The 24,537-nt window shown below is 41.6% G+C and overlaps 1 protein-coding gene across 2 annotated transcripts; it reads right to left on the bottom strand.

The window, feature by feature from the left end:
- Nucleotides 1-3,097: 3,097 nt before the first annotated feature.
- On the bottom strand, nucleotides 3,098-17,594 carry khdrbs1b (KH domain containing, RNA binding, signal transduction associated 1b). Of its 2 annotated transcripts, XR_006100174.1 has the most exons (11): nucleotides 17,129-17,594; nucleotides 14,613-14,734; nucleotides 13,269-13,385; nucleotides 12,700-12,846; nucleotides 9,968-10,101; nucleotides 9,493-9,727; nucleotides 9,003-9,070; nucleotides 8,600-8,658; nucleotides 7,737-7,922; nucleotides 5,524-5,591; nucleotides 3,098-3,195 (listed from the first exon to the last, which is right to left on the bottom strand). XR_006100174.1 is itself a non-coding variant. In XM_042435488.1 (9 exons), the coding sequence occupies exons 1-9, from the start codon at nucleotides 17,220-17,222 to the stop codon at nucleotides 7,819-7,821; spliced, it is 1,080 nt and encodes a 359-aa protein (XP_042291422.1). In that variant the 5' UTR covers nucleotides 17,223-17,594; the 3' UTR covers nucleotides 6,598-7,818. The 2 variants fall into 2 exon arrangements, 1 of the variants encoding a protein (XP_042291422.1); XM_042435488.1 differs by lacking the exons at nucleotides 3,098-3,195; nucleotides 5,524-5,591 and having other exon boundaries at nucleotides 6,598-7,922.
- Nucleotides 17,595-24,537: the final 6,943 nt, after the last annotated feature.

Consider the following 24,537-nt stretch of genomic DNA (forward strand, 5'->3'; position numbering starts at 1 on the left):
CAGCACTTTACACTGCGTGCCAACATTCAGCCATTCAAACACACATTCATACACTGATGGCTACCATGCAATGTGCTAACCTGCTCATCAGGAGGGGAATCTAATGCATTCACACACCGACGGCACAGCCATCAGGAGCAATTTGGGGTTCAGTATCTTGCCCAAGGACACTTCCGACATGCGGATTAGTGGACAGCCCGCTCTACTTTCTGAGCTACAGCCACTCCTGTAGTGCTCTAGTGCAGTTCCAGGAACCAGGAACACTTTTCTAGTTGCTGCAGGGCTTATGGAAAGATCAGCTCATTTGAAAAAAGGAAATTATAATTTGACTTTAAAACGATCTACATATGAATGTTTGGGAGTCAAGTAGTAACACAAACATGATTAGAATGTGAGCTTTTGTATATTGTGTAGCTAACATGCTCAAAACTGAGCTGAGCGTTAGTATATTTCCTCTCACAATGACCAACAAACTACCAGCAACAATAGGCCAACTGCACGGGACACACCTCCCACCAAAATGAGTCGGTTGTAACACCCTTGGATCATGTGTTACCACTGAGTGTTTGTGAAAACTAGTTAGCAAGCGAGCAGAGGTGTCAAATAGTTACATAGTCGAAACGTCCAGGTGGTAGTAGTATGGATGTAAACTTGGAAGAAAAAAAGGGAAAAAAAACAGCCAAGCCTAAACATTGACAATTCCAGCATCATTATTTCTTTAAAAGTGAGTGTGACAATATCTTCTTTTATATATTTCAAAGTTTTCATTAATAATACCGGTCGTGTATATGAAGAGGTACTTGAGCTCATATAACAGTGCTGTGGGATAAGCTCAAGTGAGTATCGACAGTGGTAAGACGGTGTATCTTGTGTCCGTGGTATTGAAAGATGTCCGCTCATTGATGTCTTTTGACAATTGAGCTCTATGGCACAGAGGAATAAGTACATGAGGCTGTGGATACATAGAAAATACAAAATATACATAAATATTGTCCTTTAAGCCAGGAGATCCTAAGCTTTTTCATGATAATGAACTCTTGGGAACACTTTAGACCAGTGGCCCATCTTATTTGCTATTTTCCATCTCTACTGTGTATGTATGTAAGAGTGCAGAAACACGTGTTTATAGTAGTCATCCCTATACATATTCAAAGTTCCCCCTGCAATTTCCCTGGAAGATCAAGGACACTCAAGGTCAGTTCGCCCCACTTTAAGCAACACGTCACCGAGAACATCGCCTCTCCTGACGAAGCGGCAGCTGATGCGTGTCTGAAGGAGTCTGATTGTCACCATCTTCACAAGCTTCGGCATGCGATGTTCCTCTGATGGTGTGAATCCGTCGGGACCAGAAGATGCAATCCAGCTGTCCACCGTATCTGCCCACAGCGTCTCCACTTCCAACACGCACACACACAGCATTTTAACACATCCTCCTCCACACTCTGTAACCCCCACCCCTCCCCTCATTCAGCCTGAAAAGACAAGACAGTCTGTCCTCCTGTCTCTCACCTTCTTCCATCTATTCTCCCACGTACTGTTATGTGAACGCACCACACCAGTTGACTACATGGAGGTGGGTAGAAACACCAGACTGTGTTGAAGGCAGCTACAGCCAAGAGGAAACATCACAGATGACTGATACACGGCTCGCTCATATTCAAGTCCGCTTTTATTGATCATTGCACGGTAACATTTACTTTCTTTTCCACCCTTTCGCTCTTGACAGTTCATCGATTCAAACAAAGGAGATGGCTTCTACACCATTACTTATCTTTCATTAGATTATAGGAGACACAGAAATCATTATTTTAGACATAATAGCACATAAAGACTGAAAAATGATCTGTTTTGGATATGGCCTGTTGACATTTCATCTCAAATGATGGTTTCTATCCTAATATTTAATGTTCTATCCTCTAAGCTGCTAGCTTTTTCAATAAACTAAATGGAGCCTCTGACTTGGCTAATGCTGCCTCTGACCAGCGGATCGGGACAAAGAAATTTGTTTTTAATACAGGAAAGTACAGTTTTGACCTCTAAATGTAACTCAGCACCACAGGCAGCAGTAATACCATCAGCGATAATGGCAGAAAATGGCATACAGGGGAATCAAATAAACAGAGATGTGATGGATAGATCGAGGGAAGACAGTAATGTCTGTCTTCACCCTCTGTCCCTTTCTCACATGCATCTCTCCCTCTCTGGCTTCATCTCACTGAATTATCATACTTGGATGCTGAACCATGGAGAACAAGCCAGCGTTGGTTATGAAAGTGTTGCACATTTGCAGAGAGGGTACATGTGAGTACATGCAAATAGGGCTCAGCATTTGCATTCGTTGTCCTCAGGGCTACGCAGGCTGTGTACCGCCGAGATGCGGCGGCGTGCGTCCGCTTGCGTTGAACTTGTCCGCCGCCAGATACTGATCCGCGCTCCCCGGCATCTTTAAACTCTCCAGCACTGAGTCTAATTTCACCCGGCAATAAGGCACGGATGCTAAACAGCACGCTGTCAGAATGTTAAAGAATCAAATACTTGAAATGCAGATGTCACACGACTCTCCTTGAATGGAAGAATACAGCTTGCCTTGCAGAAAGTAAAATAGCTCGTTTCACATTTAATTCAAGGGTTAATAGAAATTAAAAACAATTTCACAGCCTACTATAACAGGAGTGCTCATTTTATGGTAAATTAGGCTGTAACAATTACATTTGTAGAAAGAGGGGGTGGTCCACGGAAACTGTACAGCAGCGTGCAATCAGCGAAGACTTCAAGAGGGCGTCTTCGAAGGTAGAAATAATCACACAAGAATAATGCACAGTGTTTCAATATTGACATGAAATGAAAAAAACAGTCCACGTGAAGCGAGAGCTGTTTGTTAGTCTCTGCGTCTTCCAGCAAGCCGAGCATCTTAGCTGACCAGCTGCAGTCCTGTCCCGGTCTCGGCCAGATCCTCTCCCCACACTACATCAGCTGGTTCCTGTGGGTCACCTGGCAGCCGGCCCACCTTTCAGCCGCCCCACCCCGCAAACCCCCTCCCTCTCTCCCTCCCTCCCTCCACCATGCCAGGATACAGAACTGGGCCTTGCGCCACTCCTTTCAACAGCGCTCCCTCCTCCTCCCTCCTCCCCCCCCCCCCGGAGAGCTTCATCTGACCACCTCCTTCATGCTGAGCTGATCCTGTGCACGGCTTCACTGCAGAGGAGACAAAAACCACAGGGGAGACAGCGGGATGAGTCGACATGTAAACACAGAGCGCTGGCTCTTTAAAATGACAAAATCCTGAGCTCTACAGATTTAACCAGAGATAAGAGGTGGTGTTTGGCAAAAAAAAAAAAAAAAAAAAAAAAAAAAAAAAACCCACTTTTTAATTCAATTTTTAAGCAGTGGCTGTAATAATTAAAGGTCATTTTCCTGCCAAGCAGCACAGCTCTTGAGCAGTAGCTAAGCAACATTTTAGCTTAAGTGAGATGTAATTACTGGCAAGAATGGTGATTTTAGATTAGAGTGTTAATATTTCAATCAGCAGCTATGTGATCACAGATCTCGCCTCGAGTGTTTTTGCAGCCGCTTCACACATGACAGCAAATGAAAACCAAGAAGTGGACATATCCGTTCAGTAATCTCACGTTTCCAGAAAGTCTAGACATGCAATAACACATAGTTTTCACTGGCACACACTCAAAATTTTGCACAAAAGGGACTTCTGTCAAAAAACAAGAGCTCCAAATCAGCTGTTGTGTTGCTTTATCAACACAAAGAAACCAGGATTTTTTTTTTCTAAAATGTCTAAAAATTGTTGGCAGTCATGTGGAACACTTTCTTTAAACAAGTGAGCGACCTTCCTGTCATGACACATCTCAAAAAAAAGGCTCTTAAATGGTTTCTGTTATTTAACTTCCTCCTACTAAAATGCTAGTGACAGTTGTTTCTCAGAGTCTGACCACCGAGCGTTACTTTCCCAGCCTTCATTTAACTTTTTTTCTGCCTTCCGGGCACAGACAGGACATCATGAAAAAATCCCTCTGACACCTCTCCTCCTGCTGGTTCCAGTTCGGGAATCGCTGGAGTCCTCTCGCTCCTGTTTTCCTTCTGTCAGGGAGCCTTGAGCTACGGATCCTCATTAGTCACTTTCCCTGAGACCGCACTGACACCGGCATCGCGTTCTCCCTCAGCCACACACCGATTCACACGTACTGTCAAAAGCATGGCTACTACAGGAGTTGGGCAATCATCAGAATCAACCAACCTTTGAAATGCTGTGAATATCATGAACGTGCTGCTGCTGCTGCATAGTGTTACACTGGCTGAAATGCCCAGAGGTATCTACAAGCAAAGTCTTTGGGGATAATGGGAAAGTTAAATGACCATACCAGTGGTTTTGAATGTTTTAGAACATTACCTACAAATTGTGTGTAGACCCTACATTACTGCTGGAGAAAGCTAATCCATCACAGGAGGCAATTTGTCAGCTTTTTCTTTCTTAGTTAAGTAAGCAGGGACTAAAAACTCTCCTTAGTGGTGATATCTCCTGCTAAAAAGCATCACATTCATGGAGTTATCACTGGAGAAAAAAAAAAAAACCCAAATATGTACTGTGTAGAACAGATTGTTTCTTGCATTCAATAGGCTGCTGTCTGCAACCAGACTTTCAGATTTCAGGTATCCGAGTATCCATGAATGCACCAGCAGGGAAATATTCCAAATGAGCTCTGCTTGCTCTGAAAAGAAATGAAGCCTTTACAAAAACAATAGAAGCTGAATTTGCTCTCTGATGGATTACACGTTTCATGCAAGTTTGCAAGCTGATTTTCATATTGTACAAACATGAACGGACACTAACAGCTGCCTGGAGGGTAGAATAATCCATCTTTAAGATCCCCTCCAGACATGTATTAAGACATAAAAAATACTCTACTTGGAACAATAATGTGTGTCTGATATGGTTTCTCTACCAAAAAAAAATATAATTACCACTTTAAAATCCTTAAATGACATCTCCTCCTTCTCCCTCATGAAAAATTCCAGAATCTGTGAATATGCAAATATAATTCATTTCAAAAGTTTTTCTACTTCACTGTAAAGTAATTCTCAGTGTTTGTGCACTGGAGGCTTCAAGTTTCTACATCACACTTAAGTAAGTTGCATACTGGACCAGGATTGGCTTCCAAGCTAGTTGTGATGTCACAAATCATGCTCATAAGCCCGCCCCTTAAAATCAGATTTTCAATCAGCTCGGAAAAACGTTCTACTTTCAGCAGATGAATGTGAGAACAGCCTTCTAGCGTCAAACTCTGCACATACATGAATCTGCACAGTGAAGCTCAAACATCCAAATGTAGGAACAAGAAGCAAAATGTATTTTTGAGTGGAAGGGGACTTTAAGGGTTATTATATGATCTGAGAAGTGGATGGTGGTAATGAAAGCAGCACGTAGTAAGTGGGTGGAAACATGCAAAAGCCAGCGATATGATCCTTTAAAATGGGGAAAAAGTGTGACAGCAGCGGCGGCGGAGGACCAACCTGAGGTTTGCACGGTCTCACTTCAGCAGACTGTCAGTCTCCGGGCACTCAGTGACCGATAGCTGTGCCTGAAGGAAGGACAAACCCCAAATCAATACCTTGTCTAAAAACACGGGGAGAAACTTGAGACAGAGATCATGCAATGTCTACAGGAGAAGATATGCTCATGCAACTCAAGCTTTCTTTTTTGGATAACTTTGTACAGGCACAACCTTTTAAATATTACAGTAAGCAACCTTTACACATATTGCAAATAAAAAAAGTAACAGCAGCTCAACTGTACAGAAGATATTGACATAGATTTGGCTTTGTTCATTTTAGCAAGAGTTGCATTAACACTACTCTAATATATTTTGTTAGTACACAGAACAGTTATTTTGGTACATAAAATCACTACTGTATGATATTGGAAGTTACGTTTTTCTTACTTTTGAGTCGATTCTTTTTTGTTGCCATGACTGTAATAATATTTTAAGAAACTGTACGCATTTACCAGCAAGTTTATGTCAATGGATAAACACACTACGAAATTAAACATTTAGGGTTAGGTTACCTTTACAGTGGAGTTCTCTAGGTTATAACCATCCTCTCCATTGCACTGCCATTACTCTGTACTAAAGTAGCCATCGCGCCAGCGTCATTCATGACAATGAAGCCTAGACCTGAATGGTGGTTTGAATTCAGTTAATTTTCAGATGCTATAAAAGCAATTCTCATTAACGATTACGACCACAGGTAAGAGGATTGAAAAAGTCTTATACATACCCAGGCATTCAATGCTTTAGAACTCTATACACATTAGGAAGCTATCCAGGTTATTTTAGAGGTCTTACCTCTGGGTCCTTTTTAAAAAGTATAGAAAGAGAGAGAAAGAATAAGTTGTGCTCTTTTGATAATCAATCAAGACATCATTTAGTAGGGTTAAAGTCTTCAGACGTCAATACATTCATTTAGATTTAAAATGCGGTTTTGAATGAGAAACAAAGGAAAACACCTACATCTGACTGCTGAAGGTTGTTTAAAAAAGGTCATTTCAGATTTTACTAGGACAGGAAACAAATAAAGCAAGTTAAGTTTCATAAAAAACAAACTAAGCTTTATTGACAAACTGCTGCAAAACATCTTTTGGACAGATTTAGTAACCTATTTAGGCAAGCTTACACATGTAGCATAATGCATTTTATGGAGAGGGTACAGATACTAGTGGCAGAATAAGTACAGTTAGGATGTTTTAAAATATGTACAAGAGTTCGGATTGAGCTGCAGGATCCCTTCTCTATAGAAAGAGAAGACCCATGTGGAGATTTTTGTCCCAATCCTTCTTTGTGTACTTTGTGCATGCAGTTTATAGAGAATCAGATCACAAAATGAAGACCTGAACCGTTTTTAGCATAACAGGAGGCCATCTCTTGGCCATGTTCTCATTAAACAAACATTTTGTCTTCAGAGTCTTAAAATTAATTTTTAACATGTAAAACAAATTGAGGATATGAGGACAGTCCATCTCAACAGTGTCTATTAGGGCTATATTTCAAAACTCTAAGTACAATGACAAATATTGCTGCCTAAATCTAAATGGACAACGTTTTAGAACTATTTAAAAACAAACCATCATCAAGAATGAATTGTACTGAATTCCATTAACATTGATTCTTTAACCTTCACTTAATTTAAGGTAGTTTTTTTGTTTCTATATTACAAGTTTAAAAGGTCTTTTTATTTGGCTATATTAACAGAATTTTGAAATGTAGCCTAAATGGGAATCTGCAACTGACCCTCGACAGATTCTTTGTATTTAAAAACAATTAAAATGGATTCCTTAGACAAGTGGATAATGAGCCACTATTTCCACTAGAAATGACTATTCCCAAACAGTTAAAAAGTTAATGATTAACAATGCAAAAAAGCCAGAAGGGAGTAAAAAGGGTCAGAGAAAAAAATACAGCAAAATAAACAAAAACCCAAATGAAAAAGAACAAAAAAGGACACCAACTTCTCCTCTCTAACCCATCTAAAAGCCGCTTTGGTTGGTTGGTTGGTTGGTTGGTTGGTTGGATTGATGGGTGGTTGGTTGGTGCAACATAGTAGGGGTGGGGGAGGGAGTTCGCGGTCAAATCTCAAAAAACAGTTCCGATTTTCAGTTCCCAATTTTCTCTCTCGTATAAAGTCCGATGTAGGAAAAAGACCAAACCAAAGACAAAACGGACAATTACTTTTGCCGGGCTGCTTAAAGCGACAGCTGCCGTGGTAGACAGGCGGTAGTCAGGGCGACACGTTAAGGGTGGCGTGTCCGCTTCAGTACTGTCGGTATGGGTGCTCCCTGTAGGGCGTCTTGGCACCTCTGGAGGGGGGAAGGGCCTTTCCAGTTGTTCGCTGGGTCCCGTTCCAGTCATCCTGGCCTGGAGACGACACGCACAAAAATAACAGTTTAATATGGATGCGACCTCTCAGTGGTGATTCAAACCACTTCAAGATTCATTAATGAAAACCAGTTTGGCTGGTGGACATTACAGGCAACCTACAGTCAGTATTTATCACCAAGAAGCATCATGTGTGACCTTGAGGTCAAACAAACATGTTGAGTACATTTTCTTTCTCATTTCCAAAGCCAAATTTTTAATCCTGTATTGTTTACATCATGCATTTATTGCTAATCGCGTCACCAATTGGATCCAAAAAAAACAGGAACCTGCTTGTAAGAACATTGTTCCATAGCTCTACTAGTGGTCCAAAACTCCACTGGGTACTTTTACAGTTACCAGTTAGCAACTTTGAAAGCAACTGGTGATCCAGAAAGTCAACTTGAAGTCTTGCTGCAATAGAAAGTCATATATAATGGGCTACCAATATGTTCAGACTCAGTTAATTTGGACAATTTCAGTTATCAGTATTATAGAAATCAACTGACCAGTCAATAATGAATACCTCATTCATAACACCATGTAGGATCTTCAGGATACACTATATACTACAGCATTCATTAATCCAAATTAATAATATTTTTCCCTGACTTTTTCGTTTCTGGTCACTTTTTATATCCAGCATCTATTTAGAGTAAAAACGAAGTCGTCCTTACCGTATGATTCATATGACTCTGTGGACTCTCCGTGTCCGTAGTCATAGTATTCTGGCTCTCTGATGGTCAAAAAACAGAGAAAGAGAAGAGGAAAAAATCACTGTTAATCTTGAAAAAAACATCAAGAAGCTGCTGACTGTTAATGTCTAGGGGGGATGATAATTGGCTTCCACGAATAAGATCAAAGCTTGACTTTCTAGCATGGAACATCTCAGTCCCGGCTGGTTCTCCTAAATAACACCGCCAAACCATGAAACACCATCTACGTTTCGAATTTGTGCAGAGTGGCTAAAAAGTATTAATGCTGCTCTCAAATCCCATTTCAAGTGAAAACTAGCAACGAGGCGATGTGTGCTCTATGTGAGAAGCAGGTGAAAACCAAAGAGACGTCTGATTCACTCACGCCTGCGGCTGACTGTAATAGCTGTCGTATGACTCGTAGGCCGTCTCTGTGTAGCTCTCGTCGTAGCCCTGGAGAGGGAAGGAAACAGAAACAAGAGTGAGATGCAAGAGGTGGCTTGTTCATGAATCATGAATGTCAAGATGTCCCCAATGTACTGCACTTGTACTGAAGCAGACACACTCCCCCCCTTATGTCTAGAGCATCTGAAATCACTTATTCCTGTGTTGACGGACGAGCAATTCAAATCTAACAGAGTGCCCAGCTCAATCTCATTCAGAGGAGAGGTTTGGAGAGGTCAGATTTAAACCTGCCAGCTGCACATCAACAGAAATACTCGTCTCTTCCTCATATACCATTCTTATGTCTACCCCATCAAAATATAAGATTAGAGGTATTTTACTTATTTGCATGTTAATAGCAGCATTGTGTTGCATGTAACCACATGTAAACTAAATGGATGAATGAAAACTATTCCACTGGTTGTACTTACATATTCATCGTAGCTCTCAGCGGCTGCAGCAGGGGTGTGCTGGTGGGGGGGTGCCATCCTCTGGGGGGGTCCAGCAGCTGGGGGCCTGGCACGGGGTGCCGCAGCTCCCCTAGAGGGTGCTGCAGGGAGTCCTCCTCGGCCTGCTGGGGCGCCCCTCACTGCGCCGCCTCTGGCTGGTCCGCCTCGACTCACGCCGCCCCTGGCGGCAGCACCGCGAGGAGGCATTCCCCTTCCCCTGGAAAACAAGACAGTCAAAACTGTGTTCTGCTTACACTTTTATCAAGAAACTAAACATGAATAGGATTTATTATGCGTCATTGGTCAAGATCCCTCGACAATCTTTCAACTCATTTAGATCTGTTTCTGACATAAAGCTTTATGGCTGCATGCAATATGTAATCTCTGCAAGAAGCAAGTGAGTGTGTGTGTGTGTGTGTGTGTGTGTGTGTGCGCGCGTGCATGCGCATCTCCTCACCTGTGTGCTCCAGCAGGGGGGACTCCGCGTCCCCTGACCGGCAGGCCCCCTCTGCCTCGGGCTCCGTGCTCCTGTCCTCCGTTCAGGTAGCTCATCTCCATGAACTGCTCTTGGCAGATATCATCCATCATATCCTACACACACAAACACACACACACACACACACACACACACACACACACACACACACACACAGGAATAAAACCAAAAGAAGAGTGAGGATAAGAAACAAGTGCACAAGACAGGAGAGGAGAGAGAAAGTGAGAGGCTGTAAGGAAAGGAGGCAGTGTGGAAGAAGGAGCGATGAGTAGAAGAGCGAAACACAATTACAGAGCTGCTCAAAACACAGCATCCCACTAATGGCTAACAGAGCGAGTAGAAGAAAAAATCTCAGTGCTAGTGACTCAGAGTGTTAAAGAGAAGGTGGGGGGAGGGTGGGGGTCGTGGAAGTGGGTGGTTGGAAAGCATCCACACTCGCTGCCTTCCTGTGCCTCTACATCATGCACAAAATGTAAATCCCTTCTCCCTGCACTTCTGGACAAGTGTGGTGTGACTGCATGAACGGTTACCTTATTTTATCTGCAAAAACATTGGGGTGGATTAGTCAAGCTGCCTGTCTGAGCAGCGCAAATCCTGCAACACAATCCGCCGTCTTTCTTCGGGGAGCAATCTGAGGTGCTGCACTGTGACCTAATCAATTCTTTCTCATAAATCAGACCCTGCACTGGAATGGTGACAGAGCTCTAATGATGGTGAAAAAGGGGGAAAAAAAAAACCACAGCAGATACTAGAATATGCACAGGCAAGGGCAGGCAAACACAAGCCATCTGACTGATTACAAATTCATCTCAGGCGAGGGGCAGCGTGACTGCAGCTGCATTGAACAGGCCGGAGAAGTGACAGTGTCTTTACCCATCAAGGTTTTCAGATTGAGTTTCTTTAGAAATAGCAATCTATAGAAGTTATCAAATAAATATCACAGTGTCAACATATAAAAAGGATCTTCAGACTCTTCACACAGAGGCTTTGCATTCGTGCTCTCATTAGTCGATATACAAGCGTACAGATATAAAAAAGGATGAGGAGGAACAAAGGCTTCTTGGAATCCCTGAGCAGAAGCACTGGTAATACATAAAACATTTCACCAACAAATCACATCCATCCATTTTCTAAGAACCTGAGTCATTTATTAAAATATGGCCCGATTCCAAATGAAGGCCGGAGTCAAGCCTGACAGATTATGGCCTTAAATTGTAATGACAGGTTCTGCAGGGGACGGCTTTTTACATAACAAGGCAATACCAACATCGCAACTGGTTCATCAGCCCATTCATCTCGCCTCTGATCCAAATTATTCTTCCTTCTAAAAGAACCCTGCACACTAATTAAAAAATGTAAGGCATTGCACAAACCCCTGGGCCTACTGGCCTGCTTTGGCGCGAGCCATTGTTTGAGCACTATAGGCTTCAGCCTGGCTTGACAGCAGACCGGGTTGGCCCACGCTCAAGAATCCTTCAACATAAAACCAATAAAGTAAGCGTGGGGGACACACAGGATGAACTTTACCACATATCTGTCTGGGAGCTACACATCTCCAGGCTCTGCTCTCTCTCTCTCTCTCTCCCTACAGAATGAGACACAGTGATGACAGACGTGTAGACAGGCTAGTAGATGCTGGGGTAACCCTGCTGACACAGTGAAAGCGACCCAATTCCTCCTCTTAAGCTGATTGCTTTACGTGCCTGGACTGTGTTTGCATTCACGTTATACCCACTCCATCTCCTCTAGCTGTCCTACTGGGCCTCCTCCCAGAGCTTTGTCTAACTTACATGCTGCAGCTCGCTCCGCCTTTCTGAAAAAAACACACGCCCTCAGTCAATTACGCAAGAACACTTTCAGCGGGGTCTCTCATCGTTTTGTCAGCAGGTGACTCTGTTTTTAGATCCTAATATTCTCATAACTCCAGCTATTAGGGTTGTCAGGTTGTGAATTTGAGCGTTGCGTTGTGTTATTTTCTGCTTTTTTCAGAGCATGGAGGGGGGGAAGTTTTAAATCTGAAGAATATTTCAAACTTCTTCTTAAAATAAACATAATAAGAAAATGGCAACATATAAGACCTGGACTTGCAAACCTGTCTGTGAAAAAACAGTAAAAAGAAAAACTGACTTACAGACAGCACATGTATAAAACTTATGTTATAGGTAGAGCTGCAACTAACAGTCATTATTAATTAATCCTTCAATCATCTCTTTGATGAACTGATTATTCGTTTTGTCTATGAAAAGGAAGAAATGGAGCCACATTTTTAAGGTGATGTTTTCAAATTGCTTGATTTGTTTAACCAACAGTCCAAAATCTGCTGCTACATGACAAATTGTCATATTCAAGAAGCTGAAACCTGTTTTTGAATGAAAAACAAGTGAAACAATAAGCTTCAGCTCTTGTTTTGTCAATACTGTCCAACTGTCAATTAATCATCTGCTGTCACAACTGCACACGCTTACTATAATTCATTTAATTTCATTGTACAAATAAGGCTTTGGGATGTTTTTGTCTTAGATAACTTAAGACATCACTTTCAGCGCTGCTAACTAGATTGTCAAAGTTGTTGACATTTTACAGACTGAACGGTGAACTGAATAAATAATCATATCAACAATTTTATTCTAGCAAAGCTCGTGCACGCAGCGTCACCGGACGAGACAAAAACAAGCCGACAAAGTCAAACTCACAGGAAACAGGAACTTCTTGACCTCCTCCATGGCGTGTGCCATGCGCAGGTAGGCCTCGGGCACGGGGGCGAACACCTCGATGAATACGTGCAGCTCCATTGACAGATGGGCGTACTTGGGCTCGCCGCCTTTCCTCAGCCCCTCCTCCTGAAACAAGGACAGCAGCATCACAGGGGTGTCAGCCAGTCAAAGGAACTACACACTCAAATTAAATGAATTACACAAGAAGTAATTGCATTTCATCCACCTCAGAGGGAGAAATAGGTGTGGTAATCTCTTCCTTTATGTAGCTTAAAAATGACATCAAACCGGTAGATAACACATTTAGCGGGCTATCCTAAAGATTCCTAGAACAGATGTGCGGTGCGTGGATGCCCTTGGCTTTGTGTTCGTCTGCCCGAGCTTTTCCTAAGAGTTTACGCCATCTGGGCTCTCTGCCTGCCATCCCTCTAAAGTACAGTCCAGATGTGTTATCGCTTCAGGTAACCTTCTCACAGGTGTGTCATACCAGATGTGTGTGTGTGTGTGTGTGTGTGCGTGTGTATGTGTGAGTACAAACAGTGTTTTACCTTGGATTTATCTCTCATGGATCCTTTACCCAGGACAGAGATCTTGGCTCCGGTCTCTTCCTGCAGACGTTTGATTGTATTGCCCTGAGGTCCCAAAATCTTCCCCACGAAATTGAACTAATAGTAAAACAAAGCAGAGGAAAATTAGCCTGACAATCAAAGCGGGGGGCAAGTGTAATGCAAAGAGAATGAAGGAGCAATCACTGTCAGGGGTCTTGTTGCACATACACACACTGCAGCCTTAAGTAGTGTATTTACCCGAGAAGGTCGATATGAGCCCTTGAGGGCTGTAATACCGTCAGTTACTATTCACTACAATCATCCTAGCGCCCAACCAGAACAAACTCATGATCAAAAGTTGCAATCTTTACCTCGTCTACTTTTGAAGAGAGCAATTACCATGTGTATATGATTTGTCCTACAATTAGCTGTCAGGGTCAAAGACTTTTAGCGAAAATATTGCCCCCCGACAAAGCGATTCCTCTGAGAGCTGTAAAAGTGGCTTTTGGAATCTGAAAACACTTAGTTGTGTCATCCCTGCTACAGCGGACTGATTCACAAACTAAGTCTGGGAGATCAGAAAGGGCCATCTTACCCCCTACAGACCAGACTCCTACATCATATTGATCTGATGCTCAGGATGGAGCAACACCTATAGATCTTATTCTTGTTAGAACAAGTGCAGCTTCTCCAAAAAAAAGTGTGATCTATTCATTTTTGTCAAAAAAGCATATCGACATAGGCTTCAGATAGCAGCCATATTAACTCAAATCCGATGGAGATAAATCTAACAACATACAAATGAAGCATTACGCAACTAGCAGCGTGTTCTTGGGAGTTTCACAGAACAGGTGCATCTTGTTTTGAACACCCTATCTCTACCATCATAAGCATAAAATCAATGTAGTCATACGTCTGAGCCAGATATAGATTGTATTGACATGGATGAATACACCCGAGGTTACATGATAAAGAACTCGCTCCGAATGGAAACATTTACTGAGCACAAACAGAGGAGAGGATCCAATCTACTGAGCACAGTTTGTATTACACAGAAATATATAGAGAGAGCTATCCTGACTAGAGTAATATTAACATTTTGATCCTTTTAGTGATATTTTAAAACATGCCAGTATCAGCTGTAATTATACTCTGGAGCTTAAAGATCAAGGTTGAGAGGAGTAATTTGAGACTCCTAAGTAACCCCATGGCTTTGTGTAATTGAAACCCGGCTGCAGGATAAATTAAATCAAGAGGGGTTCACAGTGGGAAAAAAAAAAAAGAGGACAGAAGAAAAAAGGGGGAAGGGGGAAAAGAAAGAAACCAGGGGCAAAGACAGCTCACCTTCGGGTACTGTTTAACAGGTATGAGCACGCGTTCCTTAAGTTTGATGTTCTTTGTTGTGAAAAGGTCCAGGTATGTTTCTGCCTCCTTTTGAGTCTCGCCTTTCTGGATTCTATCAATTTCTAGAAGGGAAGAGGCATCGTTTCAGGCAGCGTTCATGCAGTCAAACAGAATTCAAAGAAGCACATCTCGGTCATGAGGAGAATTAGGTGCGCTTGCTTACATTGCTAAGTAAGCATCGATGTGGAGATCTGCAGGTCAAAACTATCTCGACGTCTTGGTTCAAATAAAGCGAAATTTAGTCGGAAAGGTTTTTTTTAATGACAGGATTTCATTGTGAGGCGGGTTTTAACAACATGCTTTTGAAATTGAATCCTGGATGTCTAAAAACATTCACTTTTCAACCAATTTGAAACCTTTTGACTGACAAATCACCAAATCAGTGTTTACTGATTGCCACACAATGGTGCACCCCAAAGAATACGAGAGTACAGATGTGTTGCATTTAGCGCCTGCTGCGATCTTGTCAATATTACAGATAGATCCGCAACAATTACTTGATTAGGCGATAACTAGACAGGAGATAATCAGCAGCTATTTTGATAATTAATTGATAATTGTTTCAGTCAGTTTTTCCAAGCAGAAACTCCTCACATCCTCTGGTTACAGCTTCTCCAATTGCTACTTTTCTTTGTTTTAGGTGTTGGACTGTTGATCAAGCATAACAAGACATTTTTATTCTAACAATTATCTTGAAGCTGATCGTTAAATCGCAGCTCAAATCCTCAACCTTTCAAAACACAAATGGGAAAAAAACCACACAGTTATATTACAACTGTACTACACCTTCTGTCCCTTCTTCCAAGTGGCACAGCACCCACAGCACCCATCACTTCTCAAACCACCTCCTCACTCCTGGCCATGACAACTCCTGAGTCTACGATGTGCAAACATGTCAGATTCAAACCCAGTCTAGATGTTGAACCTGCAGCACACACTGACACACTTGGTCTTTCTGGATCATTCTCACCTTCATTTTCAGAGATGTAGCCTAGATTTTGGCACAACCTGTCAGGCGAAGACACCGACTTATTCGTGATATCGGCATCGGGAGACATACCCGAGACACTTGACCGGAGCAGCAGTAAAAACCAGCTCACATTAAATGATTCACAGCCACTAGGAGAGCACATGGGCGACAAAGCCTCAAAACAAAATAACCGCTAAACTAACAATCCTTCAGTTTACCCAGCTATAGCAGTCAACAGCCAGTTTATTATATCCTGTCTATAGTATCAGTCTAACAGCCCTGAAAGGACTTGTGCACTCTTGGTGACACTGTGATACTTTAGCACATCATTCCACAGAATTACTACATTATATAGAGGTCATTTCTGTCAGGCTGGGCCATATGGATAAAATCAAATATAATATCTTTTACCAAATACCTCGATATCGATATTAAGACAATATTGTAGAGACAACTATTGGTGCGTTCACAAAATATTTACACAATCGGGTTTTTGATAAATCATCAGTAAAGACAAATAACAGAACAGCTGGAACAGGTGAGTTCAGAATAATTACATCTCTTTACTGTAATGTAGCCTTTAAACCAATGAAAAGACAACACTTATGCCATATCATGATATTACAATACCCAAAATCTGAGACGATATCTAGTCTCATATCACAAAATCAATATAACAACAGTGCTGTGCCTCGAAAACTAAAAAGGTGAACAACAGGATAAGGCCGACTGACACCATGTTTTCAGAGCTCGTTGATGAACACAGGTTAAACATTATACCAGAGGCAGTCGTGTCTTTTTGTCCCTTCTCAAGCTCAGCTACAGGACAGCAGAGCCCTGCAGCTGTCATGTCTGCGGTCTCATGCTCAAGGACACTTCGGCAGCGGCCGACAGAGAGCGGGACCTGCGGGTCTCCGTCACCGCTGGCACACCGCCTCTTCACCCGGCTTTAACAGCACTGAGGTGACCCCAGTCACGGTTACTGGCGCACATTTATAGGCTACTGCGCAACGCAGCTGCCAGACAATGAGCTCAACAGGGGCTCGGCAGCGAAAACAAACGACCAGTAGAACAACAACAACAACAACAACAACAACAACAACAACAAAAGAGTCAGAGTTTAAACTCGACTCGTCGCAGGTGCTCGAGGGGAAGCGGAAATCATTGAGAAAATGGTTTGAAAGCGTGTCTCCTCCTGTGGTGTTGTGATAGCTTTCGGCTATTTCCAATATCAGAGTTATTAGCTTCTACATGCATCACATGAGCTCCACATACCCGTGACTGAGATGTGAGCGAACTGTGTTGCGGTGTAACGGGGCAGTCCGTCCCGTCCGCAAACACATGGCGCTCACAGCGTGGAGGTGTGCGGGGTTTTTTTTAGTTTTTTTTTTAAGGTGCGTTCATGAGCCGTATGTGGCCCCTCTGTAACTCACTGCGTGTACCGCGTTCACTGAGTGAAAATAAACCGCAAGTCAGCTCACTTTACCTGCGTTTAAAAGTTTCATGGCGTGCGTAAACGATGAGTCCAGGCTGTCCTTCTCCGCCAGCAGCTCGGGGAGGTATTTGTCGCCGTTCTCCATTTTGAGTTTAGAGGGAGGGGGGCAGTCAGTTTCGGTGCAACAAAAAAGCTTGAAAAAAAAAACCCAACAATAATAGAAAAAAAGTAGTCCAGTTATGTAACTACGGAGTGCCGCGTATCCTCTGTGCAGACGGCGCTTTGCATGTGGCTACCGGGCGTTTCTGCGACGGACGGCTCCGCTACTTTGCGTCTATGTGGTTTCCCGGCCGGTGGGTTCCGTCTTTTCAGCAGCGCTGGCTAGATGGAAATGGGAGAACAAAAGCGGTGAGAGACTGGAAGAATAGCGATCCGACTCAAGCAGACGGAAGTGAGCTCAGAAGGACGTATTTCTCGAGACTGACGCCGCCTACTGCGTGCTGAGTGAATGTGCCTCCAGTAGCGATAATCCCGCTATCACATTTTCAGTATTGGTCTGGGTGTGCCTGCTGTACGGAGTGTGGCACTATTAAAATAAAAAAACGTCTAGACCAGTGGTTCTCAAAGTGGGGTCTGGGGACCCCCAGGGGTCCTTGAGGGGGTTCCAGGGGGTCCCCATCAAAAAGGGGAATAATTTATTTTCACTATAATTCCATCCATAAGTAACACAATGACAGGATGAATGACTGTTCATGGGTTTCATACACTTTCTGTAATTAAACATTTAAAAGCAAAAATCTTATCAGATGGGGGACCCTGGGACAAAATCTTATCAAATGTGGATCCGTGGTCTGATTTTTGTCAGTTTAGGGGTCCTTGATGTGAAAAAGTTTGAGAACCCCTCTTTCTGAGTCTGGACTACTCAGAAGGTATTGAAGTTCCCTACAATTGGATTCTGAAACCTCACAACTTTCTACTAAATGTATATTTAAAGGTAGGCTATAGTCTGTGTCTGTGGTGCTCAAAGTTAATTTATTAATGATCATATGGAAAATATGTCACTTTATCACTATAGGCACTTAGCCGATATATTTCCTTTGATGTAGTGTTAAGATTTAGAGGCATTAAGGCAATCAACAAGTTGTAGACAGGTCAATTGGAAGGGGATGTCCATTATTTATCTTTTTTAATGCTTTTTTATGTATTAATTCTTTTATAAGATTACCTTTAACTATAATATGACCTATATAACTCCTGGAATCAGTTCCAGCATGTGAAGGTTTTGTATGTTTAACTGTATTACCACAAACGCCTTAATCTCAATTACAGAGTGATCTTTAATTTGTTAATTACAAAGAGATTGCAGCATATTCTCCAAAAAAATAATCACTTGAAGATAATATGACAGAATAAGGAGAGTATAAAATAGATAGATTGAGAGACAGACAGACAGATAGATAGATAGTGTAGTGTCACCAAGTCACGTCAATCACAAATGACACAAAGGAGGTTCTGTAAGAAAATAAAATATACCTCAAGCTATTCATAATAGAAAATCAAATAGATTAAGTCTGAGAATAGGAATGATATGTCTGAATTTTTATGTACTGCAGTGTAAGACATTTCTCACCAAGTGTATATGAATTGATGTGAATAGCATATTGATAGATGATGACACATCTTCTGTATAATTTGTTAATATAATTTCAGCTCATACATACAGGTTGCCCTGAAGATGTGGCAGTTTCATTCCAGGCTCTCTACTGCCCCTTAGTGCCAGAGCTGATCATGACAGAGAGTGGGCCACAAGCTGCTGGAACTGGGTCTATCAGAAGAAACCTTTTCTTAGTCTAATCCCCTCCTTTTCCTCTCCACTTCTATTGATTCAAAAACACTTAAGGGGGGATCTGTGCAAGTGAAAAGCGCAGTGAGGAGAATGTCTGGAACAGACCTCTCAAGGATTGATTTCTCTGATTCAGATGGTGGTAATGAACCTGTCATGACATTGAGTGGAGCGCAATAGGTCAGAGGTTAGATTTGGTCTAATGCATACAAAACAAGACTGGGCTATTCCCTGTGTATTGGGTCTTTAAGAATATACAGTAACATGCATTATCTGCAGGCGGATGCTCTTTGAACAAACAGCAAAAACTGCAGGTCATTTGTCAGTCCGCTGTCAGAGTGAAAACTATTACAATCGACCGCAGGTGTACCCAGGCATGCATCTGCTCAAAACAAATGAAGGCAAAAATTGTCTGCAATAAACACTTATGGGAGGCCGAAGACCCGCTCTAACTATCAGCGTTCAGCTTGATCTATCTCTGACCATTACAGTGTTATTAGTGTTGGGGGTTGCAAGGTTGTCCTGACTCCTCTTGTCATTGACAGAATGGATAGCCTGTGAGCTGAATTTCAATTGGCTCATAAAAGGAAGAGTTACTTCTCTTGGCAGGTGGAGGAGTTCCAATCCGATAGCTCGCACTCTTGCCTTCTGCTTGTGTGGACATCCCCTGTCCCCTAACATACAGAGCCACAGTCTGGGGTAAACAGGGGCAGATGGAAGGGGGTAAACAGTGGGGTTAGGCTTATATAAGCCGCAGCATCTTCAGATCTTTGCATCTGACCATTTTTCATGCCCCAAAGATTCTAAAAAAAAAAATGGCAAGGATTCAGTGTTCCCTTGGAGTTTTAGCCTTGTTAGGGCAGAGGAGCCTGTGAAACAGCATTTAGAGCATCATGGGGCTCTGACATTCCACTAAAAGTCAAACTAATGAAATTCTTAGCAGCTCCTTATGGCAGGTTTCACTGCAATTTTTACAAACTGCAGACAAGACAAGAAGACTAATGTAATAAGTTATATTCATGTCTGGCAAGTGTTTCACTGCTGCAACAGTATTTTTTGCATCTTATAAGTCCATACTGACTGGGCACTTGCATGTGCATGACACAATAAATATCGTAACTAACTAACTAGCAGCTCTGTGAGGCTGATACTTAAGTACAGTGATGCAAATGCCTACGGCAGCATGCTAACATGCTCATAGTGACAATTCTTATATGCTGATGTTAACTAATGTTTACCATGTCCACCATCTTTGTTTTAGCATAATAACATTTGCTAATTAGCACTAAACACATTTGCTAATTTGCTAATTAGCACTGATGGGAATGTCACTAGTATTGCAGATATTTGGTTCTAAACTAAAGTATTGGACGAGGTAAATTTTTGCCCTGATCATGGCACTAGATGAAAAGTCAAAGGATCACCAAAGTCATTACAGTCCATCATAAGGGAACATGGACGTCTGTACAGAATTTCAAGGCAACTCAATAAGTAGTTTTGAGACATTTTACACAAAAACCACAAATGTGAACTTTATGGTGAGTAGAAAATGTGGGGGCTCACCAATGTCGTTAGGATTTATTGTCAGGAAAACACAAGCGTCTGTATAAAACATTGTTCCATTCTGTCTTGTAGAATCTGAGATATTTTAATAAGTGAGTGATGGTGCTAGATGAAAAGTCAGCAGATCACTTAAGTTGTTAGGATTCATCCTCTGGGAACTTTGAATGTCTGTACCAAATTTCATGGCAATTCTTCCAATACTTTTTGAGACATTTCACTAAGAACCCAAAATGTCGACTTCATTGTGCTGCTAGAGGAAAAGTCAGTGGATGACCAAAGTCAGTAGATGCCATCCTCCGAGGACAATGAATGTCTGCAAAATTTCATGGCAATCCATCCGATAGTTGAGAAGTTTTAGTCTGGACCTAGGTGGTGGACCAATTGACTGTCAGCCAAACCTCCCACACCACACCAGATTTTTCCTGGTCAGACATCTGACATAAAAATAAATATAAATAAATATATATTGAGTAAATGTGATCATATAGCGGAATCCATTATATCAGAGGAGACACTAAATGGATGATATCCAATTTAAATGAAAGTCTTTCATCGCTGCAGCATATCAATTGACAGTTAAACAGATAACAGATATAAAATGAAAGTGGTAGAGACAAATAGAAAGGGAGAAGGAATTTGTAAGACTAAATCGTAGTCTACACACTGTCAGTTTAGGCAAGAAAGCAAGAGAGAGAGAGCGAAAAGAGATGGCTGGGTTCAGTCTGAGGGTCACGCTCAGTTTAGCATCGCTACAAGGCCAGAGAAACCTTTTATTCCCCATGAAAGCTTTCAGAACTGTCACACCTGCTTAGGTCTGTAACACCACCCCACCCCCCTCCTCTTCCCCCAATTCCCCCTCTTCCCACCCTCCCTCACTCCCCATCCCTCCCTTGTCACCCACCCACCCACCACAGAAAACAAGCCTTCTCTACATCCCATCCCCCTGACTGTTTTTCTGTCCCTGTCATGCCCACAAGGTGATTATTTTGTTGATGATCAGACCATCCAGGGAGAAATCTACATCTAAAGAAGTGCCTGCAAGAAACAAACCTAAAAGCCAGCAAGCGAACGTAAAAAATATAGTGTTTACAATAGAGCATTGCATTATTCTTCTGGAACATAGAGACTTTTATGTGTATTGCAAGAGTTTTGTTCTACTTGGAGACAGGAGTTCTAGGAAAAGCCATTAGTGAGGGAAGGGAACTTACATATTCTGCTGGTACTGAAAAAAACTGGCAGAGACCCAGCAGCCAAAAACTTTAATTTACCCTCTTAACAAACCAGAGGGTGAAAAAACATGGCAGGTGAAATCACAACGTCTTTTGCTTCAATAAATAAGTAATGTGACATTTCAGGTTGTGTTATTTCTGACAGAGCTGAGAGGGATTGGGGAAATTACTCCAATTTTTCCATTTAAAAGTAATGCCTGATTTTAGTGTAACAAAATGGTTGAATATTTTATGCCCCAATAACTCTACTCTGGTTATAGTAAGGCTTGCTGAAATGTAGAAACCATAATTCCACCCCTCTGTGAATACTCTTTTGAAATATAGAACAAAGTATTGTACGACCAGTATAAATATACACTTGGAACTGACAAAATCCAATAACCTTGTAAGTCAGAGGAACATAGACACCTGAATTATCTTATCTTTTCTATTTGCTCATGTTCCCCATGCAAACACTTAAACCATAGTAAAAGAATAGCATTATTCTGTAATATGAAATATATCTTTCATTAATATGTCTTTAAAATGGCATTATGCTTGGTGAAGAAAGTCTCTGTTAGCATTCTGGCAAGCTTCAAGTCGGCAGAATAAACCAGAACTATTGACTTACATTTGTCATGAAGCCAGGAAACAAAGGGGTGATAATGTTGCTCTGTGTCTGCTAGATGTGTAACTAGGAAATCTGTCTCTTGCCAACCTAATACTTTTGTTTTATTTGTTCTGGTATTGAGATACTCTTCTAGGGACTATTTATTTGATAGGAAAGAGGTACACAGAAAAACAATTCATAGTGGATTTGGATTAATTTGAGTACCCAGAACATTGCTTCTGGAAATACACGTTGCTGTTGAATCTTTTAGATGTAATTTATCAGTGTTGCGAGAACTACGAAGAAATTTTCTTTCACTTTCATTTCATTGGGGTAAATAAAAACAATACTATCATTTTGTGTGTGTGTGTGTGTGTGTGCTTTAGGTGAACTGAGTCTTTAACACTGAATCAAACAAGAATTGCAGTGACAGAAACATCTCTGCAGCTCCACTGAGCTTATCAGATGCTTTTTGCCCATTGTTTTGGCCTTATGTCCTATAATGTTACTGCACTGTTCAATCTCACTGCTCTTATTAACACTGTTTCCAGCAGCAGGCAGTTTCCAGCAAAAAATCTCTCAAACCCCATTGCACATACGGTACCTGCGCAGCACCAAACGGCAGTCAAAGTTAGCGAGCTATCTAGCTGGTGAAGAAAATCCACGTTAGCATCTAGCAAATTAGAGATATCCAGATATTTTTCTCAGAAGTTGATATTAGATCAAACCAGACTTAAAAGGCTTTACTTGGACTTAAATTTGTTAGGTGAAAATACAACTCCAACTGGATATTAATGTTGCTCTGTGTGTGTGTCTGTGTTTACGCTATCATTTGCTAACATATTAGCCGTACAAACTTCATCTTACTTTACGTCAGGCTGTGTCTGGTGTTTTGACGCTCTTATGCCTCCTACAGTAGCCAACAATTAATACAGCTTTAAGTAATACAAGTTTTTAGTGGTTTTATCATATTTTCTGTCAGTTATTGGTATAAAATATAATATCAGTAAATAAATATCACTGACACAGCCAGGAACTACCGCAGCTGAGCATCATACTCATCTGTTGCACCATGGATTTTCAGTCCTTGCCAACAACAACAGTCAGTGCATGCGCATGAAAGCCAGTGATCTGCCACATCTCTTGGTGTTTACTGTGTGTTACATCTAATGGCTGACCACCCGGAGTCTCCCAAACACTTACTTTCTACCTTGAATTATATCATCTGATATGACTGAGTGTGATTTGTGCTGAGAGTAAGTAGGCCACTTCTGAGCCCAGGGGGCAGAGGTACGGTCGGGTCTTACTCACTGAAGGATTTCATTTGATATTTTCATTGATGTTCCGATTTCTCTGTGATTGCTGTTATTATTGTTTTGCCTGTCTGTGTGTGTGTGTGATTTATGTAGAACATGTTTTAAACTAAGGGGCTTTTTCTCTCTCCTTCACATTTTGATGTAAATGCTCTTCACTTGAATGATATACCTTCAGAATTGATTGATGATACCCAGCCACATTCATTGGACCCAAATGAAAAGCCAATAAGGTGTTTATGGACACATATATATCTTCACATAATGCCTATTTGCTCGTTAAGTTTTTATATCCAGTGTTACCTCTGGGAGATCGCTAAGGTAACAGTTTGCATTCAACCCTGGTTGTGTGTCATCAGTAAGCAAATAGTAAAGTGGCAGTGGGGGATATTTAAGCTTTCCGGCAGGGCTGTTGTCCCATAAATAGTGTCACTGTATTGAAGACTAATTTTTAATGTGCAGTATGGTTGACTCATCTCCATCTCCTTGTGTTTCTTCCATTAATTATTGCATTAATAATGGAGGATCATTGCAGAACTTAAAGCAGCTATAATCAATATTTCTAAAATAACAATGGGTCAAATGACGATCTGTAATGTGATAGGTGTCGCTTGTAGTGACACAAACCCAACTAACACTCGACTTTGCTGTTCCCCTCAGCTCTATTGAGTTTTATAGCTTCTTTCATCTCATTGTTTTGGTTTTTCCAGCCAATAACTTTACTGTTTTGATTCATCGTCACCACTCTCATACTGTCATTTCCAATTAAAATGTTCATAAAAACACTGTACACTACCTGCCCAGCACCAGTTCATTAATTGGCCAGGAACACATGTAAATGCTAATGTTGCTCCGTATCAGCTGGATGTGTAAATAGGAAACTGTTTGCTAACAAGTACGCCATAACAAACAAAAAGGTGATG

The sequence above is a fragment of the Thunnus maccoyii genome, chromosome 15, assembly GCF_910596095.1.
Source record: "Thunnus maccoyii chromosome 15, fThuMac1.1, whole genome shotgun sequence".
Taxonomy (NCBI): Eukaryota; Metazoa; Chordata; class Actinopteri; order Scombriformes; family Scombridae; genus Thunnus; species Thunnus maccoyii.